The 17689-nt window shown below is 46.9% G+C and overlaps 2 protein-coding genes across 4 annotated transcripts in view; one reads left to right on the top strand and one right to left on the bottom strand.

The window, feature by feature from the left end:
• CTU2 (cytosolic thiouridylase subunit 2) overlaps nt 1–17689 on the top strand; it is a 52162-nt gene that overhangs the window by 31361 nt on the left and 3112 nt on the right. For both annotated transcript variants that reach the window (XM_088447338.1, XM_088447339.1), the window contains exon 15: nt 9450–9585. In XM_088447338.1, coding sequence (XP_088303464.1) covers nt 9450–9585 — 136 coding nt within the window. The remainder of the gene's footprint in view (nt 1–9449; nt 9586–17689) is intronic.
• PIEZO1 (piezo type mechanosensitive ion channel component 1 (Er blood group)) overlaps nt 1–17689 on the bottom strand; it is a 280589-nt gene that overhangs the window by 6159 nt on the left and 256741 nt on the right. For both annotated transcript variants that reach the window (XM_088447336.1, XM_088447335.1), the window contains exons 45-50: nt 14498–14686; nt 14195–14287; nt 12179–12351; nt 11764–11886; nt 9755–9834; nt 5344–5539 (exon numbers count right to left, since the gene is read on the bottom strand). In XM_088447336.1, coding sequence (XP_088303462.1) covers nt 5344–5539; nt 9755–9834; nt 11764–11886; nt 12179–12351; nt 14195–14287; nt 14498–14686 — 854 coding nt within the window. The remainder of the gene's footprint in view (nt 1–5343; nt 5540–9754; nt 9835–11763; nt 11887–12178; nt 12352–14194; nt 14288–14497; nt 14687–17689) is intronic.

A 17689-nucleotide genomic window follows, 5' to 3' on the forward strand; every position in this document is an offset into this window, starting at 1 on the left:
AGCAGGCTTAGCTTCAGAGGATTTCATTCAAGATGGTCTATGTGCAGTTTGTTATACGGCACCTGGCCCCTCAGCCCCTGCATCCTCTCCTCAGGACGCTCCCTGGGCTTCTTTTTCACAGGTGTTGGCAAAAATTTTGGACCACCTAGCGGTCCCTGTGGTAGCTCCCCCTATGGGATGGCCACAGCAGGTACTCCCTGCGAAATCCTTTGCCTCCCCCATTGGTAGATGTACTCTCTACCTCAGTGCTGAGTCTGGCAGCTACCTCTACAGCTAATCATATGTGTGAATAATGGAATAAGCATAGTAAAAAGTTTCAGCTGCCTAAAAGCTTGATTTCCTTTTACCCTCTTCCTGCTGCTGATTGTACTAAATGGGAAGTTCCCCCTGCAGTGGATTCCCACGTGACACATACAGTTAAGAACGCTGCTTTACCTATCCACACTGCAACCTCCTTAAAGGAGACTACAGATAGAAGAATGGAAGCTTGCCTGAAGTCTATATACTCTCTAACAGGAGCTATTACTTGTCCTGCCAGGGCTACGGTCTGGGTGGCAAAAGCCTTTGAGAGTTTGGCAGAGGCCCTAGAAGATACATTTCCCTCTGATGCTTCAAGGGAACAGCTGTCCTACATATCTCACATTAGAGATGCAGCCTCCTATTTAGGAGAGGAGGTTTTGGATACTTTTCTCCTACCTTCCAAGGCATCTGCTACTTCCGTGGTAGCCCGCCGTATTGTTTGGCTTCACTCATGGAAAGCAGATTCGGACTCTAAAAATGTTTTGGTGTGTCTGCCTTATTCTGGGGAGATCCTGTTTGGCCCAGAATTGGACAAGATTGTGACTACCTTGGCAGCTTCCAAGACGGCATTGTTACCCTCTGCATCTGCTATGAAGCCTAGGATGTCATCCTTTCAGTACTTTTGTCCCCAAGGAAAAACTAAAGGTCAGGCCTTTCCACGACAGTCGGCATCTACTAAGGCCTCCAAGCCTAGGACCAAATAGACCTGGGCTACAAGACGTACATTCAGGATGCTTACCTACATGTACCTCTATAGCACCTTCTCATCAGCAGTATCTCCGGTTTGCTGCCCTACAGCAACATTTCCAATTTCAAGCACAGCCTTTTGGGCTTTCTACAGCTCCTCTGGTCTTTACCAAGATCATGGCAGCCCATCTTCGTTGTCAGGGGATCAGACTGCTCCCATACTTGGGCGATCTCTTGCTCTTAGCAAGCTCCCCAGAAATTCTTCACCGCCATCTACAAATAACCATTGCCTTTCTACAAATGCACGGTTGGCTGATCAACTGGAAAAAACCTTTCTTGACCCATTCTCAAAGAATGGTACATTTGGGAGCCTTCCTGGACTCTCCGGCTCAGATAATCTTCCTGACAGCAGAAAAAATGTCTGTTCTACAGCACCGAGTGCACAGATCTCTCCAGTCACAGAGTGGCAATTCACGCTGCAATGCAGACCTCGGGACCCATGGTGTCCACCTTCATCATGGTGGAGTTCGCTCAGTTTTACTCCAGGCCCCTACAACACCTGATCCTCTCCAGGTGGAACGGGTTGCCTCATCTGCTCATATCCCAGACGATGGGCCTCTCTCCGGAGGTTCGCCTTATCCTGGTGGCTACAGACGTCCCACCTAAGCAAGGGTCGCCCATTTTGGATCCAGGACTGGACACTCCTCACCACGGACGCAAGCCTCTGCGGGTGGGGCGCAGCCACCGGCCAGCACTCCGCCTCGGCTGGAGTCCAGCGTCTTTGGAAGATCTTACCAATCAACGTCCTGGAACTCCGAGCCATTTACAAGGCCCTCACTCTGACTCGGGATAGTCTTCAGGGCAAGCCTGTACAAGTACAGTCCGACAACGCCACGGCAGTGGCCTACCTCAATCACAAAGGAGGCACTCGAAGTCGGTCAGCAATGGCAAAAGTGTCCCGCATTCTCACCTGGCCCGAACGCTATTTCCCGGCCATCTCCACAGTGTTCATACTAGGGATTCTCAATTGGGAGGTGTATTTCCTCAGCTGTCATGACACGCATGCAGGTGAGTGCGCTCTCAATCCAGAAGTCTTTCAGCTCCTGGTGGACAAATGGGACCTAGCGGACGTGGACCTCATGGCCTCACGACACAACCATAAGCAGCCTTCGTAGATGCATTATCTGTGAAGGGGACCTTTCATTTGGCGTACCTCTTTCCTCCAGTCTCCCTTCTGCCTCAAGTTCTTCGGACATTCAAGCAAGAAGGGGGCACAGTCCTGTTGGTAGCTCCGGCTTGGACCAGGCACCATTTGTACTCCGATCTTCAAAGTCTCTCTGTAGACCAGTGGTGTCAAACTCTGGAACTCCAGCTGCAGTGGAACTACACATCCCAGCATGCAGTACCACAGTTTTGCTATTAGGGCATGCTAATACTGTGGCAGGGCATGCTGGGATATGTAGTCCCACAAAAGCTGAAGGGCCCGAGTTTGACACCACTGTTGTAGACGTTCCTCTCCAGCTTCCTCTATAACTAGACCGGTTGCCTTAGGGTCCCTGTCTACATCCGGACCTGGCCCATCTGTCTTTAAAGGCTTAGCTCTTGAGACATCCCTCCTAAGATCTAAAGGGTTTTTCTAGCTCTGTGGTCCAGACCATGCTCAGAGCTCGTAAACCGGCCTCTGCCAGGATTCATTACCTGGTGTGGCACACATATTTCCAGTGGTATGCTACTAGAAACTATGACCAGAACTTTTTAGGGTCTCCAGAATCCTTGTCTTTCTTCAAGCTGGATTGGATCTCGGACCCCGCCTAGCCTCTCTAAAAGTGCAAGTCTCTGCTCTGTCCATATGGTTCCAGCGCAGATTTGCTCTTCTACTGGATGTTCACACCATCCTGCAAGGTGTTCTACGAATACAACCTCCCTTTGTCCCTCCTGTGGCTCTGTGGGATTTGTCAGTGGCTCTCCACGCACTTCAGGAACCTCCATTCGAACCTCTGGATTCAGTAGATATCAAATGGCTCACTGCAAAGACTCTGTTCCTTCTGGATATCGCATCTGCCCGTAGGGTATAAGATTTAGGGGTGCTTTCCTGTCTCTCCCCATTTCTAATCTGTCATCCGGACAGGGCTGTTCTTCGAACGCGCTCTATCTTCCTTCCCAAAGGTGGTCTCTCCTTTCCACATCAATGAGGAAATAGTGGTTCCTGCCTTTCAATCACCATCCCTCTCGGCATGTGAGGCCTCTTTAGATGTGGTCCGTGCTCTGAGGAACTACGTGAACCCTACTACTGCCATCAGGAAATCGGCTTCCCTCTTTGTCCTATATGGATTCCACAAGAAGGGATGGCCAGCTAACAAACTGACTGGCCAGATGGCTTCGCATGACTATGTCACAGGCTTACACGCAGACTGGACTTCCTGTGCCGGCTACAATATCTTCTCATTCTATTCGCTCTGTGGGTCCCTCGTGGGCAGCATGCCTTGGCGTGTCTGCCAAACAACTATGCAAGGCGGCCAGGTGGTCTTCTGTCCACACCTTTCTTAAGTTCTATGCCTTTGATACATTTGCCTCTCAGGATGCTTCCTTCGGGTGCCGGGTTCTCCTCTCAGCTCAGGAGCATCCCCACCCTTTAACAACTGCTTTGGAACATCCCTATTGTCTCCCTGTGGCGCCCTATGGACCCTGAAGGAGAAAAAGGAGAGTTATGGTAAAACTTACCCTTGTTAACTCTTTCTTCAAAGTCCATAGGGTCCACAGAGCACCCGCCCTGACGCACCTGGCTTCTATGGGTTTCTATTCTTGGTCACTTGTTTCCTTCTCTGTGTGATTTTTCAGTGTACCAGTCTTCCTCCTCTCCTAGCCTGCCTTGGGCTTGTTAACAAAATTAAGTTGCGTTCAGGCTGTGGGCGAGGTATAAGTGGAAGGACCGGAGCATCCTGGGATAGAAAAAAGCTTTGCTGTTTGTGTCCGGTCCTCAGAGTACCACCTACACCCTATTGTCTCCCTGCGGATCCTATGGACTTCGAAGAAAGAGTTAACAAGGGTAAGTTTTACCATAACTCTCCTTTTGTTGCAACATGATATGACTGGGATGCACCAGTAGAATGTGCTGATTAATTTGATATTCAACACTTGTATATCTGTGTATGACGGAGTCTGTATACGAAGCCCAATGGAATTTGGCATGGAAAAAAGGCTGCTTTTTCGTAACATATTGTGTACAGAGTAAGTCGCACACAGATATACAAGTGTTGCAGATCAAATTAATCAGCACAGTCTCCTGGTGCGATCTAGTCACATCATATTGCGACTCATATGCATTTTCAGACTAAAAAGATGCCTGATGCTAGCATAGTCGCATGGGACTCGGTGCCAAGAGGCAGGGGCAAAACTATGGAAGACAATGGAGGCGCCTGCCACCGGGCTCCAGCTCTGAAGGGGCACCTCCTCCATTGTCCACAACATATTCACCCCAGTTAGTGCTGTAACTATGTACCCAGGGTGTACCGTCATAGCCACCCAATACATGGCACCCGTTCCCTGCACCTGAGAAGCCACCATACACTAGTGGAGAGTTCCATGTCTGACCATCAGCTGCTGCCTTCGTCTAGCTATAGCCTGTCTGCATGTGAAGTGCTACATTACAGTGTCAGCGGCTGTGACTGGGGGGAGGCACCAAATTATAACTTGCTTTTGGGCGTTAGGGATGAACTTACGCCACTGCCAAGAGGGGCGGTTTGGTGTCTGCAACATTAGTTTATGAGGATGCATCTGTACTGCACGGAATAGTTAGAAAGTGACTGGCCACTAAAGTTTGTACCTGGAACCGATAAAAAAATAATAGATGGGTATGGAGACTCGCGTAAGGAAAGACGGATCAGAGGGGAATGTTAGGAAGGGTAATAACAGTGGGAAAAGGGGGTAGAGGGTACAGGTGAATTAAGGTCTTTTCTTTCATGGGTCAAGTAGAGATCAGTAATTTTCTAGAATTAAGGAATGGGAACAAGAATAAATAAAGTGTATGATGACATAAAATCATACTAATTATTATGTGTATTACTCTGTTTTGAAGATGCCAGCAGGAGAATTATTCAGGAACAATAGTCTTTGGTGTTAGCTGGGGCTCTCCCATCTGCCTCTGATGCCTTGAGTCGCTCTAGTGACAGCAAGGAGGTTGTAATGACATGAGAGCCAGGTATATAACAGCACAGCCAATACAGTCCTGACTGCCAGGGTTACTGGGAAGGGGCTGGAGAATAGCAGATAGATAAAGTTCTGTATTCCACCAAAAGAGTAGTTTGGGGCCATAATGTCCCAGTAGTAGTTTGCTGTCTAACACAACATTGTACTTACCCATATCCAGCTAGGAAGCCCAGGCTCGGAGGGCTGACTTTGTCATTAAATATAACCATTGGGAGGATATTACAATCTTTCTTGCAGTCTTCCAGTTCGATCACCCACCACTCCGAGAAGCCGCTTGTAGTGTTTCCATCTCCTATCCGGTGGCGATTCAAATGCACGGTGACATTCCGGTAACTCTCTTCCTCATCTGCCAGAATAAGAGGGAAACAATCAGCATTACCCCCTTTTTTCTGCGCCCCCAGATACGGCAGCCATGATGGTTATTTCCCAACTGCGCTGACATGGCAAATGTATTCAAATAAGTATGAGGAGATCAGGGACATAGGGCCTGATTCAGACCCACTCGCGAGCACTGTCCGCTCGCAAGTGGGTCGATGTTCTGCACTGAGCATGCGCACGACGGAGGGAGCTCCGTCGTGCGCATGCGCCAGACGCGACGAACGAAGGACTTTCCTTCGCTCGTTGTGTCTGATCAAAGGGGGCGTGCTGTCGATGTTGAGTGACAGCACGCCCCCTTTGGTGGGCGTGCCGGGGGCGTGCCTCCCTGACGGGGGCGTTCCTAAGGGAACGCCTTCCGTCAGAAGCCGGCCCACTGACATCATGTCAGTGGGAGTGATTTTGGCTCTGATAGAGCCAAAATCACTCCTGGCCTTGCGGTTGAAAACCTCAACCGCAGGCTCCGGCTCGCAGTTTCGATGGTCGCGATGGTCAAGACCAACGCGACCATCAAACTGCACGCTAGTATAGGCTGTGGGTGGTGACCCACAGCTCTACGAGCGTCCAGGAGGACGCTCCATAGTTATGGAGGCCGGCCCTCATTCAGAGCGTGCACTCTGCTCAGAGCGTACGGCTCTGAATGAGGGCCATAGTGTACAGTGTAGTGAATGAACTACTGGGAAACGGGAGGGACATTACTGACAAAGGGCGTTATTAAACTGCATAGGTCACCTACACCCAGCCTAGGCAGCCTCTTATGTGCTCACCGGTAACCATAAGAAGACAGCCCATTACTTCACCCGAAGCCAGTGATGTGTCGCAGTGATGTAACTAGTTCCTACTCCATTGATAGGCTGTTTGCTCATGAATATTAAACAGCCCTGCAAAATGGCTGCCTCTGCTTCATGTATACGATGGGTAACAATGGCCGTTCATAAATAACTGAACATCAAAGCACACTTTAGATTACTTGGAATTATTAAAATGTAAAAGACAGAACAGCTAATACAGTTTAAATAGGGATGTGCTCTACAAACCGCTACGTGCTCCCACCTCTGCTTGTCCGAGTTCTTTGAGTTTAGTTCTCCTGCACAGACACTGATTCATGAGCTGAGGAACTAGATGTACGTTCTCGGCCTAAATATTGAAGGTCTATGGATAAATGGATGTTGTCTATAGAAAGGGTACTTTTCTCAAAGGTTATATATTATTGAGCAGAAGGATATACAATAACTGTATAACTATATCCACCACGCTCTATCCCACTTCTCTGCAGTAGGCTGCTATATGAGGAGGAGATTCTCTACCTGGCAGACAGAGCTTGAGTGGCAGAAATGCACTCTGTATATTGGCACAGAGGACCAGAGGACCAGTGATATAATAGACACATACTAGTGAGAGACACTTAGGCTGTCTAGTGGAGTATGGAGATGATACTATTTTGTAACAATGGAAGTTCATCGAAAATGAACAATATATTTTTGGTCTGATTCAGAATTGGGAGCAAGGAAAAGAAAAGAGTCACTTAGTGCCTGGACAACCCATGCAGCAATGCAAGGGGTGCAAACACATTTCAGTTTGTTTTGCCATGCCTGGTAAATAAATACCGACTGCTTCTGCATGTAGCCCACAAATGCTAGATAGCTTTATTCAGCTGGGACGTTGACTCTACTTGGTCCAATCTTGGACAAGTGGAGTGGTTGTTCCTCAGCTCCTACTTCCCGCATGTGGTCTCCTTTGGTTGAAATGTTGAGACTGGAGCGGAGGTTGTAGATAGAGTAATACTGGTCCTACTTCACCGGTTTCCCTTATTAGTATAGAGGTACCCATTTAATAATTGACAATTAATAGATATAGTTAGACATGGATTGTATGCTAGGATTTCTATGATGGCTCTATATATGTATATATATCTACATGCCCATGCCACTTTGATGTTAATCTCATTACACAGTTCACATAAAAGTTACATGTGTTCTATTACTATGTTTTAACAACCAATTGACCCGCGCGTTACCGACCAGGTAGATCCTTCTTGAAACCGATGTCAGATTTTGCCATGGAAGTGTCTGCAGCACTGAGACATTTTAATTACCCTTCTTTTCATAAGTTTGGAGTTTACAAATGTCAGGATTTTCCCGTCAGACAGCTATTTACACAGGACTCAGGAGCTCTTTACTCACAATCCTCTGACGAACCCATATGGGGAAACGCATTAGAAACGTGGGTGCATAGAACGCTGACCACCTACAACACCGCTGGGCTGCCATACTCTGTGCTAGTCTCCCCAGGTGACATCGGGAGCAGGGCACCGTTACATGCTGGATATTCACTGCAAATACCGCTATGTCTGGCGTGGGCTCTAACATCGAATGCCGACAGCAGGAGAATCTGTGGACAAAGTCAGGCCCCACAGCACATGCTGAAGGTTAAAAGACCATTTGGTCTTATGCAATATGGGGCACGCTGATCATTACCGCAATATACCGTTTGCAGCATGCAAACTCGTGAGTGACTCGGAGAAGATCTGCAGACCTTTAAATTGCCGGGAATAAACTCTGTTGTCCGGACAACCTAAAAGTTTGCATAATTTGCGGTAGACATTTGAATTAACGTAAAAAGGTCTGCTAACTATGCTTCATACATAAACCACAGGTTTATAAAGGGAAATATACAAATGAGTTCACTTTTATCTGTCAACTGACAGTATTCCCTGCAAACTAAAGGTGCCTACACACTATGTGATGTGCTCACAATACAATATCGTGTCCAATTTCCCTTGAACTCTCCCCAGCAGTCCTGGATACGATATGGTGCAAAAAAGTGTCCAATCGGACTTAAGATCTATCGCGCACAATTTATTGCTCTACATCGTGTCCAAGATTGGCAGATCATACCTGCAGCAGGCAAGATCTGGAGATGCGATGTATGACCAGCGGGTACGCGCAGCGTGATAGTGAGTGGTCACTCACGATTTGGACATATTTTACACGATTTTTCGTTCCGATGCATTGAAATTGGGCGAATAGTGTAAAATATTGCCTAGTGTGTAGGCACCTTAACTGCTGCATTAAAGTCTCCCATAAAGGAACAATGGCTAAAGGGATACATTCAAATATTCTATCTATCTTCATTGTGTTATTCATTTTGATCACGTCTCATTAGCAGAGTATTGTGTCCTGCGGATTTATTGCAGTCTCTCTCTCTCTCATTAATTCTCATAAGTTCTATGTTTTTAATTTGTGTTTCATTGAGAATAAATGTTTTTTGTTGTATGTACTGCACACTCCTGACTCAGTTTTTATATGGAAACAAGCCGGCGCAACCTATAGATTTCCTGTGCATATTTTCAATCTGCCCCACGTACCAGTGCAACAGGCCATAGATCAGATCTAAAAATTTTAATGTAGGGCTTTTAATAGCTGCCCTGCCCACAGAATCAAGTGTTGAGATTCTGGTGTCATAGGCAATAAATACAGAGAAATGTCACAGATGTAAGATGGGAAATATAAAACAGGTTTACTGGTCACAACAGTAGGAGCAGATCAAGTCACTAAAGGTAATGGCCTAGGTCAGAGGTTCCCAAACGCAGCCCTCAAGGTCGCGTTTGGGAATATCCAGGTTTATGGGATATCTGTACTTGACTACAAGTGACTTAAGTAGTGACTCGGTCAATTTGATTTACCCATCTGTGCTCAACTATGGATATCTCTAAAACCTGAACTGTTCGTGTGCCTTGAGGACCGCGTTTTGGAACTGGCCTAGATGTTGAATTCATTGTCGGATACAAAATCTTTATCCTTTGCCCATAACTGGTTTTATAATAAAATATGTGGGCTGTATATTAGACATTTATATCAATTGTTTGGTATTCTAAATAGATCCCTCCGTACTGTGGACTCCTGGATTGGAAGAGAACATTGCTGCCCACAGTCTGCAGTGGATATCTCTCCAGTACTGACAGCCAGGGGCATGTGGTGTCTCTGGTTCACAGTTGCAGATGGTTGGACAGAGCCGGTCAGTCATCATTCTCCCCAGTTTTACCGGTTGGGTGAGAACTCCGTTTTACATTGATTTCTGCTTCTTCCAATAGAATAGCTCTTATGTAATTAACACTAGGATCAAACCGAAGAACAAAAATAAGGTTTTCCGCCTCATGTGTCTCCTCTGCACAGAATCATCTTACCTGGCTGCAGCGGTTTCACAGGTTTCGCCTCCGGACCGTTGGGGGCACGAATGTATTTTGGAAACAAGTGTGGAACACAGCTGTAAAAATATAAAGAGCAGATGAACAGCACCGTTCCACAGGGCAGACACACAAACAGTGGGTTAATATGGTTGTGGTGGAGGCTAGAAGGCCTGTCTGAAATGTACCAGGGGCCTGATTCAGCACGGATCGCAACTGCGTAATCGCACGCAATGAAGCTGTGAAAATACGCCAATGTCTGCCACCCCTCAGCCAGCATAGAGACGCCCATTACTGCCTTCTTACATCCGTAATACCCCATAGCAGGGCCGTAACTAGGGAAGTGTGACCAGTGCCAGGGCACAGGGCACCGCAGGGCAGGGGGCGCTGTTTGGGCCTGTCAATTTTCCTGTTTATTATCATTCTCACTCGTAGCTTCCTCTTCTTTTATCCCCATGGTCTCCCCTATCTCTTCCCTGGCCCTTCCCCATGAGGCCATGGCCCTTTTTCAGGTGCACTCTCTTATGTCTTTATTGAAAAAATGGGAAAGGGGGGGGCGCCAATGCTCTCTCTGGCACAGGGCACCAAAAAGTCTAGTTACGGCTCTGCCCTGCAGTCCTGTGTAAACATCGGTAACCGAGTAACATCGGACCCTCACGCACAATTACAGCAGCTCTGACCTGTCTCAGAAATCGTCGCACACAGCAAGTACTGAAGCTGTGTAGGCAATCGCAGTGGCTAATTTATACATGCCCATGCAATGGCGTACAAACGGACAGGCACGCCTGCATTTCTCCAACTACTCCCCCGTCACCACCCCCCAAACTCTCACGGCCTGTCACTCTGCGATGGATTCCACAGCGTGTCCGTAATCGCAGTGCGGTCGCCGCACACACGCAGTGCATACACAGTACGCAACAATCAGCCGATCTGCGTACGCGGTTGTAATTGCCATCCATGCTGAATCAGGGCCCAAGTCCGCTGAAACCATGTAACAGGCCAGTCCTAACTGCAGCCTGATTATTACCATTATTAATGAGCTTTTTATAGATAACCATAGCACGCAGCAATATTTAAGCAGTCACATAATGTTACTGCCTAGCACAGCCTACAATTTAAGGGCCTGAGTCTGAGATTTACGCAATGCCGATATTTACACAGATCGAGCGACTGTATTGTGATTACGCCCACTCGCAGAGTGAGTGACAGGTAGTCAGCAGTTGGGAAAGGTAATTAGGCAAACTCAGGCGTGTCAAAATCATTTAAACTGCATTCCACAGGCGTGCATAAATTAGCCATTGCGCTCGCCTTCACAGCGTGTCAGGGGAGACGCAGTGTGTGAGACAGGACAGACTTCACCTATAAGCTGCGTGGCTGCCTGATCTGCATTAATGTTACTAATGTTGGCGCTGTTGTACATCGTCGGAGGGATATGAGAAGGCAGCAGTGGGCGTCCCTATGCCCGGCTAAGCTTTGGAAGGCGTTTGCATATTATAGCAACTGCGATCCGCAAGAGATTGCAGTTGCGATTGCATTAGCCTAACTCTTGGAATCAGGCCCTAAGTTCTTTACTACACACTAATGTACATTTTATCATAATCAAAGGTGCTTCATTTACCAGTATGTTTTGTCTGTGGGAGGAAACCTTAACATCCAGAGGGACCCACACAAACATGGAAAGAACATACAAACTCCATACCATGCTGTAATGGTATTAAGAAACCTGGACATGCTCAATTAGTTCAAACCAGGCAACAAATTACTGATATTTGTCATCTATAGTGTCTACTGAGATATTGATTACATTTACTGTTTAGTGATAATACAAATCACCATTAATAGTGAAAGACTCCACAACGATTACCTGAGGTCAAATTTAAATTAAAATATGACTGGTCTTTTTTTTCTATAAGTAGAAATTATATAAAATAAATGCATTTAAAGCTCTCCCATCCACTTGAACAGAACAGAGTAAAGTGACGGTGAACAGCTGGATATAGTGCACTCACACTGGGGTGACTCGTGTCCCTTCCAGGAGATCCGCCAGTTGCATCCGCACCTCGCTTCCCGGGTCCAGGTCCTTAGTGTGTTTTTCGAATGTGTGCTCTATGGTGCCCCCTCTTGCCAAGTCCCTGAAAGCGACAAACAGAATTTACATTGCTTCTAATCTATGACATGTACGTTCTATCAATGCAGATGGTGGAAAAATACAGAATACAGTCACATATTCAGCAGTGGTCCCCCGACAATGTTATTGGCCTTTACTAAATACATTGCTTTAATCGTAGAAGTGCAAGATTCCGGCCTGTGCAAGAGGGCATGGGTAGGGAGAAAGCTGATAATCCTACTATAATGTGGTGGGTACAAGGGTGTAATGATGGGCATGAGGGTGTCATGCAGGAACATGGCTGTTCCCCTACTAACCTCTGGAAGTTCCAGGCTAGGCGAAGCGTAATTTCGGATGATCCATTCCGCAATTCCTTCCTCATCTGGTCCCGGCTCGGTGGACTGATCCCCCACACAGAGCCAGAGTTCCCCTCTATTCGTGCGGTCACAATGTCCTCATAGCTGTACAGGGTAATGAACTGCATGGCAGACTGAGGAGATGGAGGGAGAGTACTCATTACTGGTGCGTCGCTCGGACAGTGGGCATGGGCAGGCGGAGGGCGGGTACAGGGAAATATGCATTACTGGATGCCACTGAAACGTTGCGCCAGATAGGTTCAGGATATCACATGAAAGAAATAGGCAATTTGGTTCTCCAAGGGGCTGTTGCTATACATGTACATAAGATACGAAGACCGCATAGAAAGCCAACATCAACTAGACTAAACACACAACAAAACTTGCTAAAGTGCAAAACGGAGTAAAGATTGCAGAGCCCACAGGCAAAACAAAGGGTGACCGTGTCCTTTATATGTGTCAGTCACAACAAAACCATAAAAAAATGAACAAAACAACATAACAGTGGGGCTATAAACGTAATACTTGTTACACGGACAGAGAAATTGCTGACAGCCTAATAACATTTCCTGTCTGTATTACAGATCTGTAACAGGGTTGATACCCTAGAAGGGGGTTAAACAAACACATAGGGCGCCTGATTTAGCAGTGCACGCAATTTGAACGCAATACCGATAATAACGTAGTTGAGTGATTATTTGCCACTGCGCATGGGCGAAAATTCCTGAAAACTCCAACTCCGCAGGCGTTACACAGAGCGTGCGCATAAATGTGCTGCTGCGATCAGGACAGACGGACTCAGAGATGGAGAGGAAAAACCATGGGCGCTCCTGGGCGGTGACTGGGAGGCGGCCTGAAGTGAACGCAAAAAAAAAATCCATGTACTGGGAGTGTCGCGGACGTGTAATGGGAGGGTCATGGGCGTCAGGGGAGTCACTCAGAATCAGGCCCCTATCTCCAAAAATACATTAAGAGAAACAGAATTCAGAGAAGGGTCACTAATATGGTGCCGGGGAGGCACAACAAGCCCCATCATGAAAGACTAGAAGAGCTGAACGTACAGATGTGTCCTCATACATCACTGCTACAGTCGTGCCAAACAGCCCCGCTCAGCGCGCCAGGTCCCGTGCTACTCTGCTAGCGCCGGGCGTCATTTTCCAGTCTTTGCCGAAAATGCGTCTGAGACGCAACACGATGCCACTGGGAAGCACCAGCAGACTGTGCTGATTAATTAAAATATGCGTCACTTGTATATCTGTATGCGACCGAGTCTCTCAATCAGCATACGAAGTGCTAAGATCAGTGGCCGCGTTTTTTTTCCACGCCAAGTTCTGTTTACAGACTCAGCTGCACACAGATAGACAAGTGTCACATGTCACATTAATCAGCACAGCCTGCTGGTGCGTCCTAGGCGCATCGCATCGCAAATTAGACGCATTTAAATTTTTTTTAAAAAGACGCTCGACGCTAGCAGAGTCGCGCGGGACCGGTCAGCTCACTTGCGCCAGACATCTCACCCCACATGGTGCATTGAGACTGGTTGTATGAGGACACATCTGTAGCCATCTTAGAAGAGAGAATGGACAGGCGGAACGTGACAGGGTTCATGACTTTAGCAGTTCTATAATAAGAGAATTTCTAAAACATGGAGACACTGCTGAAATTGTTTTGGGAAAAACAGAGGCCGTCGCCGCCCCCTCCCCACACAGAAATGGCAGTAGTCTATCAATCGCTGGAAGTCTGCTGCCGGACTGCGTGCGATCACGCAGACCTGTACTGCACATGCACAGTACGTGTCCGGCGCCTGCACAGCTTCCCGGCCACTTACGTGCGAAGCGGAATCAGGCCCAAGGTCTGTGCTTCGATCTGTAAGGCCTTCCCCTGTAATTCTAGTGTGTGGAGACCTTTTTCTTTATTGTAGACGAAAACTCCCAGTGCTCTGGGTTTCCACTACTGCTGTCTGCGCTGTATACTCACTGGCTGTCTTTCAAATTCATAGGTGAGCGCCTCGTACTCCTGTGGGGTGAAGGGCTGGATGGATTGCTGCTGAGCGCTCATGGTGAACAGGGGCTGGGAAGAGAAACAAAATCCAGTTGATATGGAGAGAGAGAGAAAGAAATGATGGGTAACGCAGGAAAGGGCTGAAGAGGAGGGGGGTAAATGAGGAGGGGGAGTGATGGAGGAGGGGGGGATAATGGAGGAGGGGGACATTTATGCTAAATTATCTGATTATTTACACCTCCTCCATTAGTACAAATCCCAGCAGCCATTCTTACTTACCTCGTACCCTCCAAGTTTAATTGTAACAGTCACATCAATTGGATAGTTGACCACTCCCACAACGGAGCGCACCAAAGACATGAAGAGCAGGGGGAACCAAATGATGCAGATCAGGAAGAGGATGATCAGGCCGCCCATACCATATTTCACCATCTTCTTCTTCTTCTGCCCTTTGGGCTGCGGGTATTTCTGAGGTGGAATAGGAGAGATATAAAGATATGACTTGTACGGCGCTCGTGTGTCCCTGGTTCATCCAGAGCAATCTGCTGCTGACAATAGCAACCTTATACCCAGAACTTATATTCACAGAATCCAGACTCATGGAGGCATCTGGGGTAACAGGGTCATTAGAAACAAGAGCTATACCATGTGTTGTGGCCATCAGATGTACCATACAAACAGCCTTTGGGGCAGCAGCGAAGACTGGTTTCTGGAGACCCCCTGACATATGTATGGTAGCACAGAGCACCAGGAATAGGTGCAGTACAAGCCAGCAGAAATATCTGTGCCGGTAATGTAAATCAAGATGACGACATAAAAGCCGAAGGATCGGCGTACGTCTCAGGACCTTGGAGAATTGTAGTAAGGGCTTGGTCACACCCCCTGCGCTAGGCAGTTATGATCCTGACTGTGGTCACACCCCCTGCGCTAGGCAGTTATGATCCTGACTGTGGTCACACCCCCTGCGCTAGGTAGTGATGATCCTGACTGTGGTCACACCCCCTGCGCTAGGCAGTTATGATCCTGACTGTGGTCACACCCCCTGCGCTAGGTAGTTATGATCCTGACTAGACTTGCTTAAGACCCCAAATATTGTCTTACAGACTAAATATGCTGTGGTCTCCTCACAGGGCATGCTGGCTACATTAGTACCACACATGCTTTGCCCTGCGTTCCCCATCTCCCTGGGAGTCTGCTGGTTCTCTATCCAGCTTTCTATAGATATGAAGACGTTTTATTGTGTGTTATTGTGTGTTATTGTGTAACCACGGCTATAAAACCCAGTACAGCTGCTCTCAGATGTGCAGGGAAACGTTATCCAACATTATGATAAGAATAGCAGAGAAACATATTACATGTAATGCATCAAATCCTTTAACATTTGAATTGTGCACTGATTTTGCCTTCATCTGCTAATCAGCCATTTCTGTATAGAAATACGGCTTTGGCTTAATCATAGACCCAGCACAGACATAATTACAAAATGCAGCTATCGCTTACACGCTGTTGCCCTGAGCAATATGCGCCTCGTGCCTGAGTGATGTCACTAAATCCTAGGGACTATGGCGGTTGCATCACAATACTTTCAAGCAAAAAAGCCCTCCAAGGAAATAAAAAAGGTTATGAACTAGGATGGGGCTGGTGGGTGAAGGGTTCAGCTAAAACTTTTGTGACCCCAGACGGTGATAGAGACACGGATCGGCCTATTCTAGTGTACATGTATTTCATAAGTCATCACGGGCCTCTAGCATCTGACTCTACAGCTACTGCAGTTTATGGGCACCTCCTGTACTCTGTCCTTTGTAGTGACTTTATTTCACACTAACTATGAGGCAAAGTTCCTAATGCTACAGTATGTACCTGTGTGTATTACAGGCAGCAATGCCATGTACCTGTGTATATTACAGTCAGCAATGCCATGTACCTGTGTGTATTACAGGCAGCAATGCCATGTACCTGTGCGTAATACAGTCAGCAATGCCATGTACCTGTGCGTATTACAGGCAGCAATGCCATGTACCTGTGCGTAATACAGTCAGCAATGCCATGTACCTGTGCGTATTACAGGCAGCAATGCCATGTACCTGTGCGTATTACAGGCAGCAATGCCATGTACCTGTGTGTAATACAGTCGGCAATGCCATGTACCTGTGCGTATTACAGGCGGCAATGCCATGTACCTGTGCGTATTACAGTCGGCAATGCCATGTACCTGTGCGTATTACAGTCAGCAATGCCATGTACCTGTGCGTATTACAGGCAGCAATGCCATGTACCTGTGCGTATTACAGGCAGCAATGCCATGTATCTGTGCGTATTACAGGCAGCAATGCCATGTACCTGTGCGTATTACAGGCAGCAATGCCATGTACCTGTGCGTATTACAGGCAGCAATGCCATGTACCTGTGCGTATTACAGGCAGAAATGCCATGTACCTGTGTGTATTACAGGCAGCAATGCTATGTACCTGTGTGTAATACAGTCGGCAATGCCATGTACCTGTGTGTATTACAGGCGGCAATGCCATGTACCTGTGCGTATTACAGTCGGCAATGCCATGTACCTGTGCGTATTACAGTCAGCAATGCCATGTACCTGTGCGTATTACAGGCAGCAATGCCATGTACCTGTGCGTATTACAGGCAGCAATGCCATGTACCTGTGCGTATTACAGGCAGCAATGCCATGTACCTGTGCGTATTACAGGCAGCAATGCCATGTACCTGTGCGTATTACAGGCAGCAATGCCATGTACCTGTGTGTATTACAGGCAGCAATGCCATGTACCTGTGTATATTACAGGCAGCAATGCTATGTACATGTGTATATTACAGGCAGCAATGGCCATGTACCTGTGTATATTACAGGCAGACCTGTCTTGCAGTCAATAAGTCTGCTACAGCCGGCGGTGACTTTATCTGAATGGGGCAGTGACTTCATCAATAAGGACTTCTAGAATCTGATTTGGACGCGGTTTGTGAAAGTTCTGTAAATTAGTGAAGGGTTCAACAAGGAAAAAGAAAAAGAGGTAGTATATATCGGTGCACAAGTCGATTGGTTACAAATTACTTAAAACATAACTTTTATTAGATATGTATTATAATATATATCACCCCTCTAGGGAAATAAAGCGGCAAAGTATAAAAAATATATAGAGAAAGAAGAAATTAGAATTAAAATTAAACTGAGGGTCTTCTCTTTAATGGGTTTATTAATCAATATCTTCTAGTGAGAAGATCAACTATCTCATCTGTGATCGGATATAGTTTAAATTATACGTCTGTTATTGATCCATATCTTGGATCTCCTATGTGAACTCCCACAGTATATAATTTGTATAATCTATCAAATTTGTAGATTATACTCCAAATGTTGCAGTTCAGCTGCTTCTATAATATCGGCACCTTCATATCAATTAACATTTACAAATTAAATTCAAAACATCGATGTTATGCCAATTAAATCATTGG

The sequence above is a fragment of the Taudactylus pleione genome, unplaced genomic scaffold (assembly GCF_031769625.1).
Source record: "Taudactylus pleione unplaced genomic scaffold, aTauple2 ptg000430l, whole genome shotgun sequence".
In the NCBI taxonomy this organism is placed as follows: Eukaryota; Metazoa; Chordata; class Amphibia; order Anura; family Myobatrachidae; genus Taudactylus; species Taudactylus pleione.